The sequence below is a fragment of the Montipora foliosa genome, chromosome 9 (genome assembly GCF_036669935.1).
Source record: "Montipora foliosa isolate CH-2021 chromosome 9, ASM3666993v2, whole genome shotgun sequence".
NCBI lineage: Eukaryota > Metazoa > Cnidaria > Anthozoa > Scleractinia > Acroporidae > Montipora > Montipora foliosa.
The window spans coordinates 8,114,174-8,130,739 of record NC_090877.1 but is presented as its reverse complement, the minus strand read 5'-3'; the positions used below and the strand labels follow the sequence as shown (position 1 = coordinate 8,130,739).

At 37.8% G+C, this 16,566-nt stretch overlaps 1 protein-coding gene across 1 annotated transcript in view; it reads right to left on the bottom strand.

The window, feature by feature from the left end:
* Positions 1 to 8,580, bottom strand: part of LOC137970854 (cytosolic Fe-S cluster assembly factor NUBP2 homolog) — a 14,640-nt gene extending 6,060 nt beyond the window's left edge. The window contains exons 1-8 of the mRNA XM_068817476.1: positions 8,523 to 8,580; positions 6,468 to 6,604; positions 5,818 to 5,906; positions 5,023 to 5,132; positions 4,504 to 4,575; positions 2,715 to 2,797; positions 1,546 to 1,656; positions 311 to 380 (exon numbers count right to left, since the gene is read on the bottom strand). Coding sequence (XP_068673577.1) covers positions 311 to 380; positions 1,546 to 1,656; positions 2,715 to 2,797; positions 4,504 to 4,575; positions 5,023 to 5,132; positions 5,818 to 5,906; positions 6,468 to 6,604; positions 8,523 to 8,532 — 682 coding nt within the window. The 5' untranslated portion in view covers positions 8,533 to 8,580. The remainder of the gene's footprint in view (positions 1 to 310; positions 381 to 1,545; positions 1,657 to 2,714; positions 2,798 to 4,503; positions 4,576 to 5,022; positions 5,133 to 5,817; positions 5,907 to 6,467; positions 6,605 to 8,522) is intronic.
* Between the last annotated feature and the right edge of the window lie 7,986 nt (positions 8,581 to 16,566).

Genomic DNA, 16,566 nt, shown 5'->3' with positions numbered 1-16,566 from the left:
CTCGGAAAAAAATTCCTGGGAACAGTTACAACGGCTGGGAAATTCAAAAAGGGGTGGGAACTGGGAGGTCACGGGGCCGCTTTACACTTGCACAAAAATCTGTTATGACACTCCGAAATCTCGGTACCGTCCTATTGTTTTTCGGGCATGGCACGGTACATTTTTCGTGTAAGCAGAACAACCAGAAGGCAGCAGGAGTGGCGAGCACGTCTCTGGAGGTGTGCTTGGTACCGTGCCGCGATAATTTTTGCTGTGCCAATCTTGTGCCTGTGTAAAAGGGGTTGCAGCTGTTTAAATGTAAACACTTTACCTAAAAATGGAACTTCACAACTTTTTGCCAGAGCCTCTCCTCCTCCTTTTGAAAACACGTTTGTGCATTCCTTCAAAAACATTGAGAAGCCAAAATAAGTGGAAACGAAAGATGATATATCTTGATAAATGACATTGTAATTCCTGTATGATTTGCAACTTATGAGTTCGCTGAAAAAGTAACTCAAGGACGGTGCCTACTAATTGAAAGGTATTTTTTGTGCGGTTTACTAAATATGCGGGAAAAGCAAATCTCAACAAGTGCTATCCCACAGGAAATCCAAGTATCTAGAGGTGCGCAGAACGTATGCGCAATAACAATAGTACGCACCGTCCTTAATGATTCAAAATATGTTATAACTGGCCCTACTTTATTTTTTACGATTTATTTTTGACGAAAACTCGCTAAATACATTGATACTTGAATAAAGACGATTGAGTAATTAAATGATTATGATGCATTTACCATTTCGCCCTGATGCTGGGCTGCAACCACAGGCAACCCAAGCGTAGTTAATGAAAGTATAGGGTGAATGATGCATGTCGATCTAAACGGTTGAAACCCAAGGAATAATAATATTCTTGAAAACTAAAGCTTTCTTTCCTCCACTCCACTGTTCACATGTCACTTGCAGGTTTCCGTGTTAAGTGAGATTAGACAAAGTGGAATTTTCTTACAAGTGTAACAGTCTGAGCAAAGCAAGTTAGGGCCAGTACTTAATCAAATCAACAAGTTTGCTTGTGTTTTACATTAAATCACCTCCCATTGAAACAGCTTTTTTAAAACTGACCTTGTTTCATTCAATTTTAAAAAGCATCCAGAGAAATTAATAATACTAACTACTTAATAAAAGAGAGTGAGATCATTACTTCGAATTCTCGAACGGAGGCCTTGCTGTATTGACCGAGCAATAGCGAGGTCAATACAGCTAAGCGAGGTTTGAGATTTTGCTGTAATGACCGAATGGTTGACATTTTTAAGTTGTTTATTATATGGCTAACAGAATGGTTCTAAAAAGAAAATTATAATGTGCATAATCCATAATCAGCCAATGGCCATTACAGGAGAATAATGTCCTGGTGCTTAGCTGCTCTTAGCCAATCAGAGCATGTGTTATATTGGCCAGCAACATAAGCCATATGATAATAACTACTTAATTATTGTAAACTTACAAGATTATTAAGCTACATTGATACATGTACTGGTATGTATACTACAAACAAGGAAAAGCTTACACTGCAGTGAGGACAAACAAATCCACTCATATTCTCCACCACACCGAGGACTGGGATTTTAGTTTTCTGGCAGAAAGACATCTCTCTTCTTACATCAGACACAGAAACACCCTGAAACAACAACATGACACACAAGTTGCAAAATGAGTCGTAAAATGTGTGACAAAAGATGAAGAGAATGAATGACCCTGTATTTAAAAAAAACACAATTACAGATTTTCAAATTTAACTATCAAAAGGGTAATTTCCAGTGCTAGAAATCCCTCCAAGCATTACTGGTACTCTCAGTGTGGAAACATTGTATAGTTTCACAATATATAAAGTACCCCGGTAGTCATTGTCAGAAATTTCAAAGACATTAAAGAAAAGTCTCCTTGTTAAACCTTAAAACAGTTTTGTGAGGTCTAGGAAGTGACTCATAATGACAATGGAATCTAATAGTGTGCTTTTTAAAGTGGACTTAAACTCAAATAGTTTTTGCATACAATATTAATCTCCCTACCAAAAGAAAACATGTATTACCATTCTTACCTTGATATATCAGTTTTTCAAAACTTTGTCTTAATCATTGTTTCCTTGTTTAATCTTTTAATCTTTTGTTTTAATAACAACAACAACAACAATAATAATAATAATAATAACAATAACAACAACAATAATAATAATAATAATAACAATAATAATAATAATTTGTTTAAGCAGAAAAAGGAATGTAAATTGATGTAATTAACTAGCTAAGATTTAAAATCTGCTGGTTGATGTAATAATGTATATGCACAAAAGTAAATAGAATCTGCCATAATAATAACAACTTTATTCATTTAATGCAATGAAAGGGAAGGATACCAGAGGTTATCCCTATAGAGGGTATCCGCCCGCAGCTGAATGTAATTGGCTGAGAGTCGATTTTGATAAGGGAGGAAAACCGGAGTACCCAGAGAAAAACCCTTGGGAGTCAGATTGACAGCGGCTAAAACTCAGCCCACACACTACCTGCCGCCAGGGTTGAACCCAGGTCAGAGAGGTGGGAGGTGCGGTTTGATAACAAGTAAACCACGCTGACTCTCCTTCAAATACTACCATGCAAAAACAATTAATAAATTCTCTCCTTTACTTTGCTTAAAACTTCGCTTTGTCCGATTGGATCCATTTCTAGACTTAAAGCACACCTGCGGGGTAGTGACAAGAACTGCTCCATCAGGATTGTACTTCCTGAGATTTTCGACCACTGTTATGTGCTCATCGGATGTTCCTGAATTGAACAATGATAAAAAATCTCACCATATACATAATTCAGTATCAAGGTGTCCATGTTATTCCCTAACTCTTTGATGCCCAAACCGGCCTAAACCAGCCACACTTAGTATTTTACTGTCTAATGTCAGACGATTTTACTCATCAACGGGGAACCCCCTGGAGTCAATGGGTTAATAACAAGAATGAAACTTCTTAAATAGACCATTTTACAGTTGTGTGCATAGTTACCTGGCCTTTGAATGAAAGTGAGGCTGGAGTTGACCTTGCTTTGATAGAAACCTCCCTCCTTCTCTTATGTTAACGATGTTGTTCTGATGCCAATTAATTGGAGTTCACTTAAGAAAAGCAGTGGGGTTTTTATCAAAGCAAGGTCAACTCCAGCCTCACGTTCATTCACAGGCCAGGTAACTAAGTACACAATTGTAACATGGTCTATTGGAAGTCACTGGCTAGCTCTTCAAAATGTTCTAGCATATTTTCAAGAAGGATGGTTATGCTAACACAGAAGGGGATATGTCCAGAAATGCATACACCGGTAAATAGATACACGGCTATTTTGATAAGGGTCACGTAGTGTCCCCAAGCTTTTCTCCTCAACTTCCACGTCATTGGCCTCTGGGAATTGGCAGGTATTTTTACAGGTCACAGGTCACAGGTCAGGTTTACAGATCATTGTTGTTACAATGATAAAACAACCCTAACCCTTTGTTAATGTTAACCTTAGGCCTAAAAGCTATTATTTAGGCCTAAGGTAAAACATAGGAAAGGGATAGGGTTTTTTAAGTGATGTTAAAACTATGACCTGTAAACCTGACCTGTGACCCGTAAAAAATTCCTGCCTTCTGGGAGTACAGACAACAACAATAATTTTCCAATAAACGCCAGTCCTCAAGTAAAATAACTGAATTTGCACTCAGCAAAAAATAATGTCAACCTCACACTCACCTCACTGCTCGAAATAGGTAGAAAATGCTTCAAGACTTACTGCGATTTTCATTTCTGCGGAATCTCACCTTCAAGCACTAAGCACCAAATTGCATTTTGGCTTCCATCAATAAAATTTCCGAACATAACCGTGAAGATTGACCCGAAAGTGAATCAGAGTTTTTGTTTGGTTCACAGCTTGAATACCATTACCATATCTTTTTAGACGTTCTTCAGTAAAAGGATATTCCATCGTTTTCCATGAGCGTTGAGTTTGAATGTATGAATGTACCGAGGGAACAAAGATGCTAATTGATAGGTTATGTCATGCATCAATTGATTTTGTTTGATTGGTGGAAGCCAAAATGCAGTTTGGCTATTGGCGCTGAAGATGAGATTCCGCAGAATTATGAAAATCGCAGTAAAGGGACACTTTGTGGTGGATATCAAAATTGGACTTGCAGCTCATGACCTGCACTTCTGGGCATAAGTGCAAAGAAGCAGAATTTTAGTACAAAACACACACAATTCTGTAAGGCATGAAAGGTTGGAAGAGACTGATGCCACTTTCATTCTCGAAATGGAAAAAACTTGTCCACAAGAACCCACTATCTCTTTTCCAGTGAAAAGGAATGAGAAAAAGGAAGAAATTAGAGACCCTAGGAACAAGGGCCCAAGATCTGCAATAATTAAAATAGCTTAAGTCTTGAACAGAGACAGTATTGTAATATTACAGCTATGAAATTGAAATACTTTTATAAAGATACATGTATTTACCTGGTGGTGTGTCAATAATTAGGTAATCTAGATCTCCCCAACACACATCAGATAAAAACTGCTTGATCATTGCTGAATAAAGAATTTAGAACATTAATAAAGAACACACACACCCGAGAGAGAGAGAGAGGCAAGGAGGGAGAGAGAGAGAGAGGAAGAAATTAATGATGATGAATGAAAGTTAGAATGTATAGATGAATGGATAAATAAATGAATGTAGGAAAAGGGACAAGGGAAGTTGAAACCTTGTAAATGTGCCAAGACTATTGTGTGCTCCTACTTGCTTTGAAAGAATTTCTTTTCAAGGTAACATCAACGTTGTTTTTATTTTGCGAGCATATGCTATAAAAGATTTTCTTAGAAAGCATTTATTGCTACTTGCAGAATTTTACTTCTGTATTTCTCCCACTTTCTTATCAAAATTTTTCGTAGTAAGTTAAAGGGAACATAGAATTTTAGTGGATTTAGAGGTTGTTAATATTTAGGGCAACCAAATAAGAGAGCACAACATGTAGTAACCATTTTTCTTTGGTCCTCTCCACACAACTGCATCATCTCTGCTATTCAATAAGAAACCTATTGACATGATAGCTAATCTTTGGTCTTTGTCTGTGTAAACAGGAACCCAGCTGAAACAAAAGGGAAAAAAGATGTAGCTGCAATTTACTGGTAATAATTTCGATGCATTGCTTAATTAACCTTTGACACCCAAACCGGTCTGGACCAGCCAGAGGATTTTACTCGTCAATGGGGAACCCCTGGAGTCAAGGGATACTTATTGGAATGAATTCTTTAGTCATGATCTTGGCTATGCCTTACTCTTTTCATAGGCCATTTCCGACTTCATGTCTGCCTCCTCTTCAAGGCGAGTCTAAGTGTGAGGTTTTTCTTATGAAAATTAGTTTTCATTCATATGTAAAGTAGAACTAATTACCATCACAACAACTTCGCACTTGGACTCGCTTTGAAGAGAAGGCATTCATGAACTCGGAAATGGCCTATTTGCTTGATAGAGAGATGGTAATGATGGAAAAAAGGGAGTTGATAGTTACACACCAACACATTGCATCATGGTGGTCCTTAATGTGTAAGGCACCAATCAATACTTTTATGCCACTATTTTTTTTTTCTTGCTCTGTGATTGCAAAAAAAAACTGTTCCATTCAAAGCTCTTGTAAGCAGACACCACTGGTCACTTATAGGAATGTGACAACACGGAGTGTACATGGAAGTTTAGATAACAGCTGTTGACTTAAGAGAGTGTCTGTTAAGACAAGTTGGACTGCAAGTGAGCAGTGAATCTTTTATACTTACCCTGCAGAACACTGGTGTACATCATTCCCTTCTACATTCATCATTCTTGGAATACTAGGTCCACATAGATCTACATCTAATATTCCTACCTACAACAAAACAAGGGAATGTGATTTTTTACCACTATTATATAATTTTGAAAGCACATCACAGCTACTGAATAGATATTAGATTTTAGGCATTTTGTAGAGCCAATCTTGAGTTTTCTCCATTGAGAAAGTGTCATTTGATTCTTATTTTTTACATGTCTTTGATAAAGTACTCGCTGATGTTGTCACATAAATTAATGATAATGTGCCAGCCAGAGACTCACTGGCTCCCAAAACAAAATGTTCCATTGTTTTGTTCTGATGGTATGTATGGTTAGATTGGTATTTGGCTTTCCATTGCCTTGATTGGAGAGCCTGCTGTCTATTTCTGCGTATGTCAGACTTTGTGGTGGTAAAATGGTAATTAAATGCTCCCTATAGGTGTTTGCGGCAAACCTCTCAAGGTACATAAAAATGGTGAAACCAATTTAGTTTCACCATGCTGGATGATGAACAAATGAGCTAACATTAATATCTATTGTTTCTCTCTGAGCAGTAATGATGTAATATACAAACCAACTATATCACTCATCAGTGATAAATCAGTGGATATAAGCAAACCTTTTTTCCTTTGTCATACAGAGCCCATGCAATCTGTGTGGTAACAGTGCTCTTTCCAACGCCGCCTTTGCCTGATAGAACCAGAATGACGTGTTTGATACACTTGAGTACATCTTCTAAACTTTGTTCTAACTTGCCTAATGATAGGAACAAAACATAGAATAATTATTCTGTTATGAACTTAACCTAAGCATTGAATACCCTTAGCCTCCTCTGCTAACTCCTTCATTTTTTATTTGGAGTCCATTTTTTCTCAGTCAAAAAACAAAACAAGACAAAGAAGCAAGTTGCCTGCAGAGGAGGCTAGAATACCTTCCATGTCGTTAATTCACAACTATACGCCAAAGTGGAGGTGGCTAGTGGTGTATATTTAAATATTCACTACTTGCCACTGACACTGAGTTGACTAGTTGTTTTAGTATATACCAAAACAGTGAGATAGCACAAAAAGATGATTTTAAATCATTTATTCCTGCAATGGTGACAATATTTCAGGCACAAATCCCGTGCAAGTTTCTTGGAGGTAAACAGCAAAGGGGTAGCCAATCAGAGCATGCCTTTAATGCATTCCACTGTTTTCATGTATACTAAATAAGAATAACATCACTTTAACTAGAGTATATTGTTAATGTCACATTTTGTTATTACAGCGGTTATCAGTCACACGTGCCCCTTAATGACATTTTTTTTATATTCTGAAAGTAAAATTTAGGTGGACATCAATCAAGTGTTCCCATGACGAATTCAATTGCCACCAAGAGAACATGACTATTGTCATGGAAACATTTGATTGACGTCCACCTAAATTTTAATTTCGAAATATAAAAATGTTATTGAGGGGTGTGTGTGACTGATAACTGCTGCAATAGCTTAACAAGAACCTTCTTGGATGCTCAAACAAATTATTGCTTTCTTTGTTTGAATAACCAAAAGGAATGTTTTACATATAAACAGATATCTTTCCTATTTCATTACGACTTGTTCTTTAAAGGACTATGCTTAACCTAACAACGATGGAAGGTATTTCCAGTTATTGCTGAATGCAAACAATACAACAGAGAATTTGGGGCTACGGTGGCACTATTCAGCCTTGCTATTTGTCCTCCACTACAGAACTGCACTGGTAAGTGAAGTAGTAATGCGTATTCCAAAATCACTCCAAAGTTTCTCCTAAGCTTCACGTAATCACAGCGGAGCTATGGCTAGCAGTATTGCTAGTGGGCACAGATGCACAATGTTGCCCAATAATTTAATAATATCCAAATAATAATCATCAGAATAATAATAATCAATACGCCCAACATGATGGCTATTTACAGCATACATCTTTGATGTTGGACATCCATGTTATGGTCAACTGACACCTGTCAAAACAAGTTGACTACTGACCAGGTACTGGTTTTTGATTGGATCGCAGGCTGAAGCCAGGTTAACTTGTAATTAGAACACCTAAACATAAACAAGGCTTCACTTTTCGCGCGCTTTCTGTGGCTTCACGCGGCTACACGGCTATATTACATCTACTAAAGCTCTTAACAGTCAACACTTTTTGTGTTCAGATGGAAAACAGTTTAGAAAATACTTTTCCCCCGCAATTTTCGCCGGTTTCAATCCAGGTTTGGCATATATAGCCGTGGTAAGGACCACACTGGTGGTTACGGAGTTATTCAAGTCAAGCATCGGAGGGATATAAACAAGCTGGCTACGCAGTTATTCAAGTCAAGGATTGGAGCCTTCGAAGGGATATAAACTTAGAGCTGATCGTTTGTTTTTAATTTGTTTAGAGCTGCTTTTTGCGCTGTGTTGCAATTTTTGGCATATCTTTAGAAGAGTTTAAATTTCGGATCGGATATAAGGTTGCATGATGCCTGGACGACCTATGACAGAAGAGCAGAAACGAAAGCACTCGTTTTAGATTGTTCGTTTTTTTTAATTGACTGCTTTTCGTCAAGGCTAAATAAAAAAAAAATGAAAATTGTTTTATCCCGTAAATTTGTTGTTTCAGTAAGACCAATTAGAATAAATAACCCCCAAATCTATATATTATTTACTTACCGTCCGCCATCTTGGATGTGAACTAACCGCTTGGCAGATTACTTTGTACAGTCGGCTCACAAATTCAGACCATTTCGACCCAGTACCCTGATTGACCAAAACTTGCGGTTTTGCTGCACAACAAGGAAGCAGACACAACTAAAGGTTTCAAAAAACGTTCGATTTTGTTGAATGATGTTGACTGCTGGGGTGGGAAAAAAACGGTTTCAACACATCATTTGATTCAACAAAGTATTCAACGAAGCTTCGCGAGAGGGATGGTATTCAGTCCCAAACAGCAGCCGCGGTTGTTACTATGGATACGGACATGGATACGTCATTAAGAGACCGAAATGTTGAATGGTTGTTGAAGCAAAATTTAAACGCAGTTACACTCAGCAACATTGATTCAACTTTGATTCAACTTCGATCCAATATGTTTTAACACGGCAGGCGCGTAGCTGAGGTTTTTGGAGGGGTGTTCGTATTGAGAGGAATATTTATTAAGGGGGGCTTTTAAATACGAGCGCCGGAGGCGGGAGCCTCTAGGGGGGTCTGGGGGCATGCCCCCCCAGAAAATTTTGAAATCTAGAGGCCCGGAAATGCTGTGTTCAGCATTGTGCTAGTCAATGTTTCAAACTCGATGGGGTGTAAAATCATGACAGGTATTTTTAGTCATAACAACAACATTTCCGACAGTGATAAACATATTGAACTTTTTCATTTTGATAATGACTTGACGTTGTATGTAGAGCACATACGAAACGTCAAGTCATTATCAAAATGAAAAAGTTCAATATGTTCATCACTGCTGTTTGTGTCTTATTTTTGATCAAACATTTCCGACGTTTTGTTAACTTGATACCTTCATGCGTACATACCGGCTTTTTACACTAAACGAATTTCACTTGTACCCATTCTCCTAACAATTTAATACTTTCCCGATACCTTTAGCGTTTTCTTGCAGGGTAATTTAAAAGCTGCAACGCTCAAAGTTTGTTTTCCATTCCTCCACTATTTGCTAAAAGCTGAAAACCAACAGTTTGTGTTTTCAGTCCTCCATTATTGGCCACCAAAGGGGGTTCGTTCGAACCCCTCGAACCCCCCCTCCTACGCGCCTGACACGGTTGAAAGGGGGGCAAACAGTTTCAAAATCGCTGTTCAACAAAATCGAACGGATGTTGAAACAAATGTTGAGCAGTTTACCCGGGTCTTAATACCCAAAGGCTTTTTTTTTATATTCACTAACGACGAAATGATATATAAAATGGATCCATATATGAACTGCGGATATGAAATCAAGTTAAGTTGTGATCTTCGCAGTTCATATATCATATGATGCATTTCATGTATCATTTCATCGTGGATTGCACCGGTATCGCGAGGTCACGGGTTCAAACCCCGTTGAAATTCTGAATTTTTCAGGCTTCTTTACGCAATTGCAAAAATTGCGTTCATTACTGCGAAGATCACAGGTTCACTTAATATTCACTAAGTAATGTGCCTGCTTAAACCTTCTTTCGAGATTTTACAAAAAAATGTGGCTATTCATTTTGGAAAATGTAAGGAAATGACATAAATTTTTCGGTTTTTTTAATCTCAATTGTGAGTGGTTTTCAGACAATTCTTGGAAATCCTTGCTGAAACTTCGATTACAGCCAAAAGACGAAAATTTTCATTTTTCTAAAACTAAGGCTCTCAAGAAAACTAAAGATTACGATTTCAGTTTAATTCGAAACATTTAACCCGTTGCTACCATAAATCAATATATCTGTGAATTAAAGATTCAGAAAAAAAAAGGACTTTAGACATGGTTAGACAGATACCAAACAATAGCAGGTTACGAGAGCTGCCACATAACTGTAAAAGGTAAATATAATTTTGCAAGTTATGGTTCACATTGCAACCAGGGCCCGGTTGTTCGAAAGCCGACTAACTTAATCCTGGATTAGCGTAAACCTGTCTTTCATGTTTTCAACTTTTTTGGTGAAAGTTTCTTTTGCTTATTTTGGTTTTTCAAGATTGACTTATCCTAAAGTAAAGTCTTGTCGAATATCAGCTTTGAACCGCATTTGGGAGTAAAGAAATGAAGTCCTTGGTCAATTTTTAATCTGGGATTAGCGTTAATCGGCTTTTGAACAACCGCGCCCAGGTCAGTGACGACCACACATAGTCAGGATTTTCGTATTAGGCCACTGAGAGGCCGGACGTTCTTACAATACACGAGCCTCGGCCTCTAAGAATTTCTATATCCAGAAATCTAATACTGAAATTAAGAGGAAGTTCTTTTCAAGAAATAGTGCAAAACTGTGGAATGAGATACCAACTTAATGTGAGAACGCCCCCTGTATAAATATTATTATTATTATTATTATTAACTAAGTTAAGGGCACTCCCTAAAGCTACTTTTAAAAAGAAGATTAAAATGATTTTGTTAAATATATTGGAAAACGAAGATTCTTATAAAGATTTAGAATCCATCATATCAAAAGTTAACTTTTACTCAAGTTCATATAATATGTTTCTTTTTCCTTTAAACAAAGGCTAGCAGATTTCATTTATTTTTATTTTTCCTGGCCCGATCATGAGCTTTCGTTACCTACGGTTCCAGGTCTGTTATTACTGTATTATGTGCAAAAATGTAATAAAGTTGTCTTGTCTTGTCTTGTCTCAGGGCGTTTCCCATTCCATGTCCGGTACTTTCATACTAATATTTGAGGGGTTTGTTTTATTTTATTATTATTACATATTTTTTTACTTACTTTTTAAAGAGAATTTGAGTGAACTCCAGCCTTGGCTAGGAAACTGATTCTTGGGTTCCAGAAACACTGAAAACAGCGTTTTTGAGTGCTTTATTGAAAAATTTCCTGGGGGTATGCCAAAAAATGTCACGTCCAGTGCTTTCAGAAATATGTCCGCTTTATCACAAAACTTTCAAAAACCCTTCACATAGTAATTTGACTGATTTAGTTTCAATTCAACTGAACTAACGCTTCGTCGCTCTTGTCGTGGCTTCGTCAGGATTGATCCAGAGTTATTTCATGGTAACTTTCTATGCTATATCCATCTGCATCTTATTAAAAAAAGTATGCTAATAGACCAAATCGGCCAATTACCCTGGAATGGCTGCGAGGCTGCTGGTGAACTTGTATTGATACAGACCAGAAACCCATAAGAGTTGAAACGTGTAACGCGCGTTCACAGCTTCCGAATATTCAGTGCGAACTGATTGGTTGAATGTTTCAGTGCAAAGTACCATATTTGGAAACCCCTTGCTCTTGTTTTTCCAAATATGGTACTTTGCAAATTGAATATTCAGAAGCTTGTTTCCCAGCACACAAGGGGCCGTTACACGTTTCAACCCTTACGGGTTTCTGTCAACACTCATTGCCATCCCTCAAAGTGACATTTCCTTTTTATTCAACTTACACGACGTACAATCTACTTCAGACTTCAGATCTACTTCAAAGAAACAAACATTTCAATGTGCAGAGAACAAGCAGATCAGGCGAGACAAAGAGTTGAATTCGAATCGATGGGTTTTCCTTGCATATTCCAATATCCACTAGCCTAACGAGACAACTCCTGGAAAATCGAATTTTTTAGAGTATTGACATAATAGGCAGTGTGGCCCAGTGGTTAGGGCGCTTGCCTTGAGATCCGGAGATCCCGGGTTCAAGACCCGCTCTGACCACTCGTTGAATTTGATCCTGGTAGTCCCTGGTTCAACTTCCCAGCTGCACTTGTAAATAGCCAACTGGTTTGCCTCCGGCCAGTTGGGATTCTTAACAGTTGTAGTTGTTGTGTTCTGTTGTTTCGTTGATTCATTGGCCCTGAAAAGCCCCTATGGGGAGAGGTCAATTAAGTATGTATGTATGTATGTATGTATGTATGTATAATAGTACCCAGCAAAACAATTGAAAGTTAACCGTCTTCAACGGGGTTTTTAGACCAAAATACTGTAGATCAGCGCGGCATAGCTTAGAAACGCTATTTCTTGTTGAACTAAAGCTGTAATTCTGCCTGTTTTCATTCTTTTTACAGGGGCACCCAACGAGAATATAGTTCAAAACCACTTAAACATAGCATTGTTAAACGTATTTTGGTTTTTAAACGGTAGATATAGGCATATCTTTATCCCCTAGAAATTTTTCATCTGTTCGGATTTCCTAGCTGAAAGTCTAGCGAAAATTATAGGGATCAAAACTTATCTTTTCGAAAATTTCAGCCAGAAAAAAGGCTCCCGAAAATTCTAGGTGACCTTTTAGGGGCAACAATCCGTTAAAAATGGGCAATTACGCCATTTTTTAGATGTTCGAAAATCCTAGGACAGGCAGGCAAGCAAGAAATTTTACAACAAATGTTCCGAAAACTCTAGATCTCAAATCGTCTTCCGAACAGATATTTTCCGAAAATTGACGTTGGGTGCCCCTGTTTTTAGAGCGGTACACCAGAGCGGTAAGCTTGTCAATATTAGGAAAATAACACAATATTAATATGGGATATTGCGTCGTGTAATTGTTACGAAATGTCCAATGTCAGTTTGAGGAATGGAAATTATTGTTGACCTGGCCGGTTTTATGGTCCAACTGTAAAATGGTTATTTCAATGTTGTAACCAATTCAAATCTCCCGGGATTAAGATTCTTTGTTTATTGTATTAGCCTCCTAGCTTAATACGCTTCTTAGTTACTTTCTGGGCGGCTTTATACCTTACGTAAGTAATGTTGCTTTGTCCTCTCTCCGTTGTCATTTAAATGATACGGAAATACCTGGATGAAAACGTTTTATTCGCAAAGGGTTTGAAATGGATACAACAATGAAGCCTCGTCCACACGTATCCGGCCGGATATTTTTGAATTCGCCACTTTTTCTCAGTTGTTTCATCCAGGTATTTCCGTATCATTTAAATGACAACGGAGAGAGGACAAAGCAACATTACTTACGTAATATTTAACAAGGCCGCTAAACGAAAGGCTATCGCTTCTCTTATCGCCATAAACTCGCACACCTGATAGCGCATACTGTATTGTCAATACAAAAATTTGGTTTTATCAACGGAGTTGATATTAAATGTAAATTGACCATCGTACAGCGATTCTAAAAGCTGACGTTTCGAGCGTTATTCCCTTCGTCAGAGCGAATCAACTCCGTCGATAAAACCACATTTTTGCATACTATTTCCCCACCGACACAGCACCACAGTTTCTTTAGAAACCACCCCCTTCATTCATGTATTAGAGTCCTGCCTGGAAGTTCCTGAATCCGCAGAGAAATAAGTTCCGGATTCAACAATATCCCGATTCGCGTGGTGGGGGCCTGAGTTAGTCCATATGGTCTATTACTATTAATAGGTGCACCCTTTCCATTTTTAGCAAATTGAAAGCACATAAAAGGACTCTTGCGATAACATTTGCTCACCCTTGATGAAGACACTAGACAGGAGACTTGAAACGCCGGTTAGGGTCTTTGAATTGTAAACGTTTTAAGTTACCGATTCACATTTCTTCCAACCGGTGTAACGTCAACCTATCTATGGGAATATATCTGTGAACAGTGTATATACTTGTCACTGTGAGAGGCTGATCGGGCAAACGAAGAAAAGATGTTTTAGAAAAAAAATGGAGGAATATACCGCGTGTGTTCTGTTTTTTCTTTACTCTTTCTTCAGGGTCTCATTGATCGGAGATTATCTTAGTGCCCTGGAGTAGCAGGACAATAGCAAGAGGAATAACCATTGACAATCTCAGTAATTCGCAGGAGAAAAGTAGAATCCCGTGCCTCATCATTCCTCGAAGTATAGTGTGTCTTCGATGGTTAACCTGATTGAAAACTGACAGAAAAATAAGAAGAAATCTCGTGAAAGAAAATGACATACGACCTCCGGGGTTGATTGTGACGCCGGGAGACCGATTTTAGGCCTTTGGGAATCTTCGACGCCTGAAACAGAAGATTCGAGTGTAAAGTTAATATACTTTAAGTGGTGAAAGGACGTTGATGCATTGCGGGCTACAGTTCATATAAGGAATAGTCGGTTTTATCAGTCGACAATGTATTTAAATAAATTTAACTGACTTCTGCAGTTTCAGCGGCATTTTCTTCTGCGTGTAACACATCAAAATTTACGTTCGATTTCCCGGCTAAAAAAGCTTAAAAGCATGAAAAGCTAGTTCTTCAAAAAAATGAACTAGCTTGAATATGTATAAAGCGAGAATATTTTTGACATGCGAAGGAGCCCATTCGCTCCTAGTAGAAGACTGTTTTCCTTCTGTGGCATTAATTGTTTTTCGGTTTTCAGTGTATACCATTTAAATTTTGGAATCTTTACGAATCAATCTTTAAGAGACATGCCGATATTCTGTGTTTTATTTTGACAAAATTTTAGGGCAGTAACTGTACGTACGTATCGCTTAGTCTTAAACCACCTGTTCGTATTAAACGTCGCTGCTGACCAATTAGAACTCTTTCCTCGTTTTAATTTCACTGTAGATCAAACTCTTTAGCCGCATTCAATTAATAAATGTGCGACGGCCAATGTCCTTCAGTATTTTTCAACTTCCTGTTTCCTTTTTCAATAGTTATTTTTTCGAAAGAGTTTGAAGTCGTAAAGAATAGCCGAGTGAACTCGAGGTCTTTTCATTTCAACGTCTTTTTTAATGTCTTTCTTCATAATACAATACCAAGATGCAATTTAACCACGTTTAGAACATCATGATCTAAATTTGTTTTACGGTGTGAAAAAAAGTCAACGTGATTAACAAGGCTCTATGCACCCTACAAAAGTGGTGAGAAGAATCTTAGATTTATAATTCCAAAAAACTAGCCTGGCATGACATAAACAAAGGCCGTGTAAATGTTCTCGATACAACATCAAGCACGTCGCATATCATTATCATTCTGGATTGCCTTTTTAGAGAACGTTAAATTATGCTTTGAACTAATCATTTCTTTCACGGCACGTTTTGTAAGAAGAAAATATTTCATCGAAGCTCAACAAGAAACTCATTTACTAAGCTCAGTTTTAAATTTAAGGTTGCCGACAGAAATCTGTGAAAATGAAATGGACAAATTTCAGTCTAAAGTATATTTCTTGTTTTACAGAAACTTGAGCGGCAAATAACTTTAGGATTACGTTTGATCTTCGCCGAAATCTCACGAAAAGCGATAGTCGAAAAAATGCAATTCGTTTAGTTCACTGTATGAAATATTGAAGAACTGTCAGCATTTTATAGGAGATTTAGCGGCAACCCGGCTAATGGGTTCCTCGCAACTCAACTGAGTGCAGGGCATTGTGGTCCAATGGCTTGGGTTCAAATTCCGCTCTCACATCTCGGGTGGCCCCGAAACTCTTCCACACGGACTGATTGTCTCTAGCTTTACAACATTATGTTGATTTGAAATATTACTTTCGCTCAACATTGTTGTAAAACTTAAGTTACCCTCATAAATACTGTGGCACGGTACTAAACTAAATATGAAAATACAGAGTATTTATCGATGTTTTATGGTAATTTTTCGCGAGTTAACTGACAAGTTCGAAAAACAGCGATCGCTAGTTTTAGGTTTTTTCCTGCTGTAATTTAGTCAGTTTTAAAACCTCATAGCGATTGGCATTAAATTACGTGGCATGCAAGCTCGCTCGTGTATTAGACCTCTTACTGAACGAACAAAATCCGACCTCTTTAATACGCCCTGATAGTTTAAGGAAACTGAGGATCTTGTTTTTATTCGAGTCGAAATGTAAACAATAGACTGATGACCATCGAATTTACTTCACATTTATGGCGAAACAAACTTTTGCTCTGTCCTTAGACGGTTAATTATGCGTTCTTGTCTACGAAGTTTCCTCGTTTAATTTATTCTTAGGAGTGTTTCTCTCACGGACATGATGTTTTTTACCTCTTATGTTTCCAAATACTTCATCTCATTTTGCGTGCGGCCAGCCATCGACGTTGACATTTGACAGATGTCTTGTCTTCACGTGTGTTTTTTTGTTTCGTGATTGGCTAAAAAGCTGACCTTTCATCATATGCCGAGGCCAAAATGGCGTCTTGACAAAATTCTGT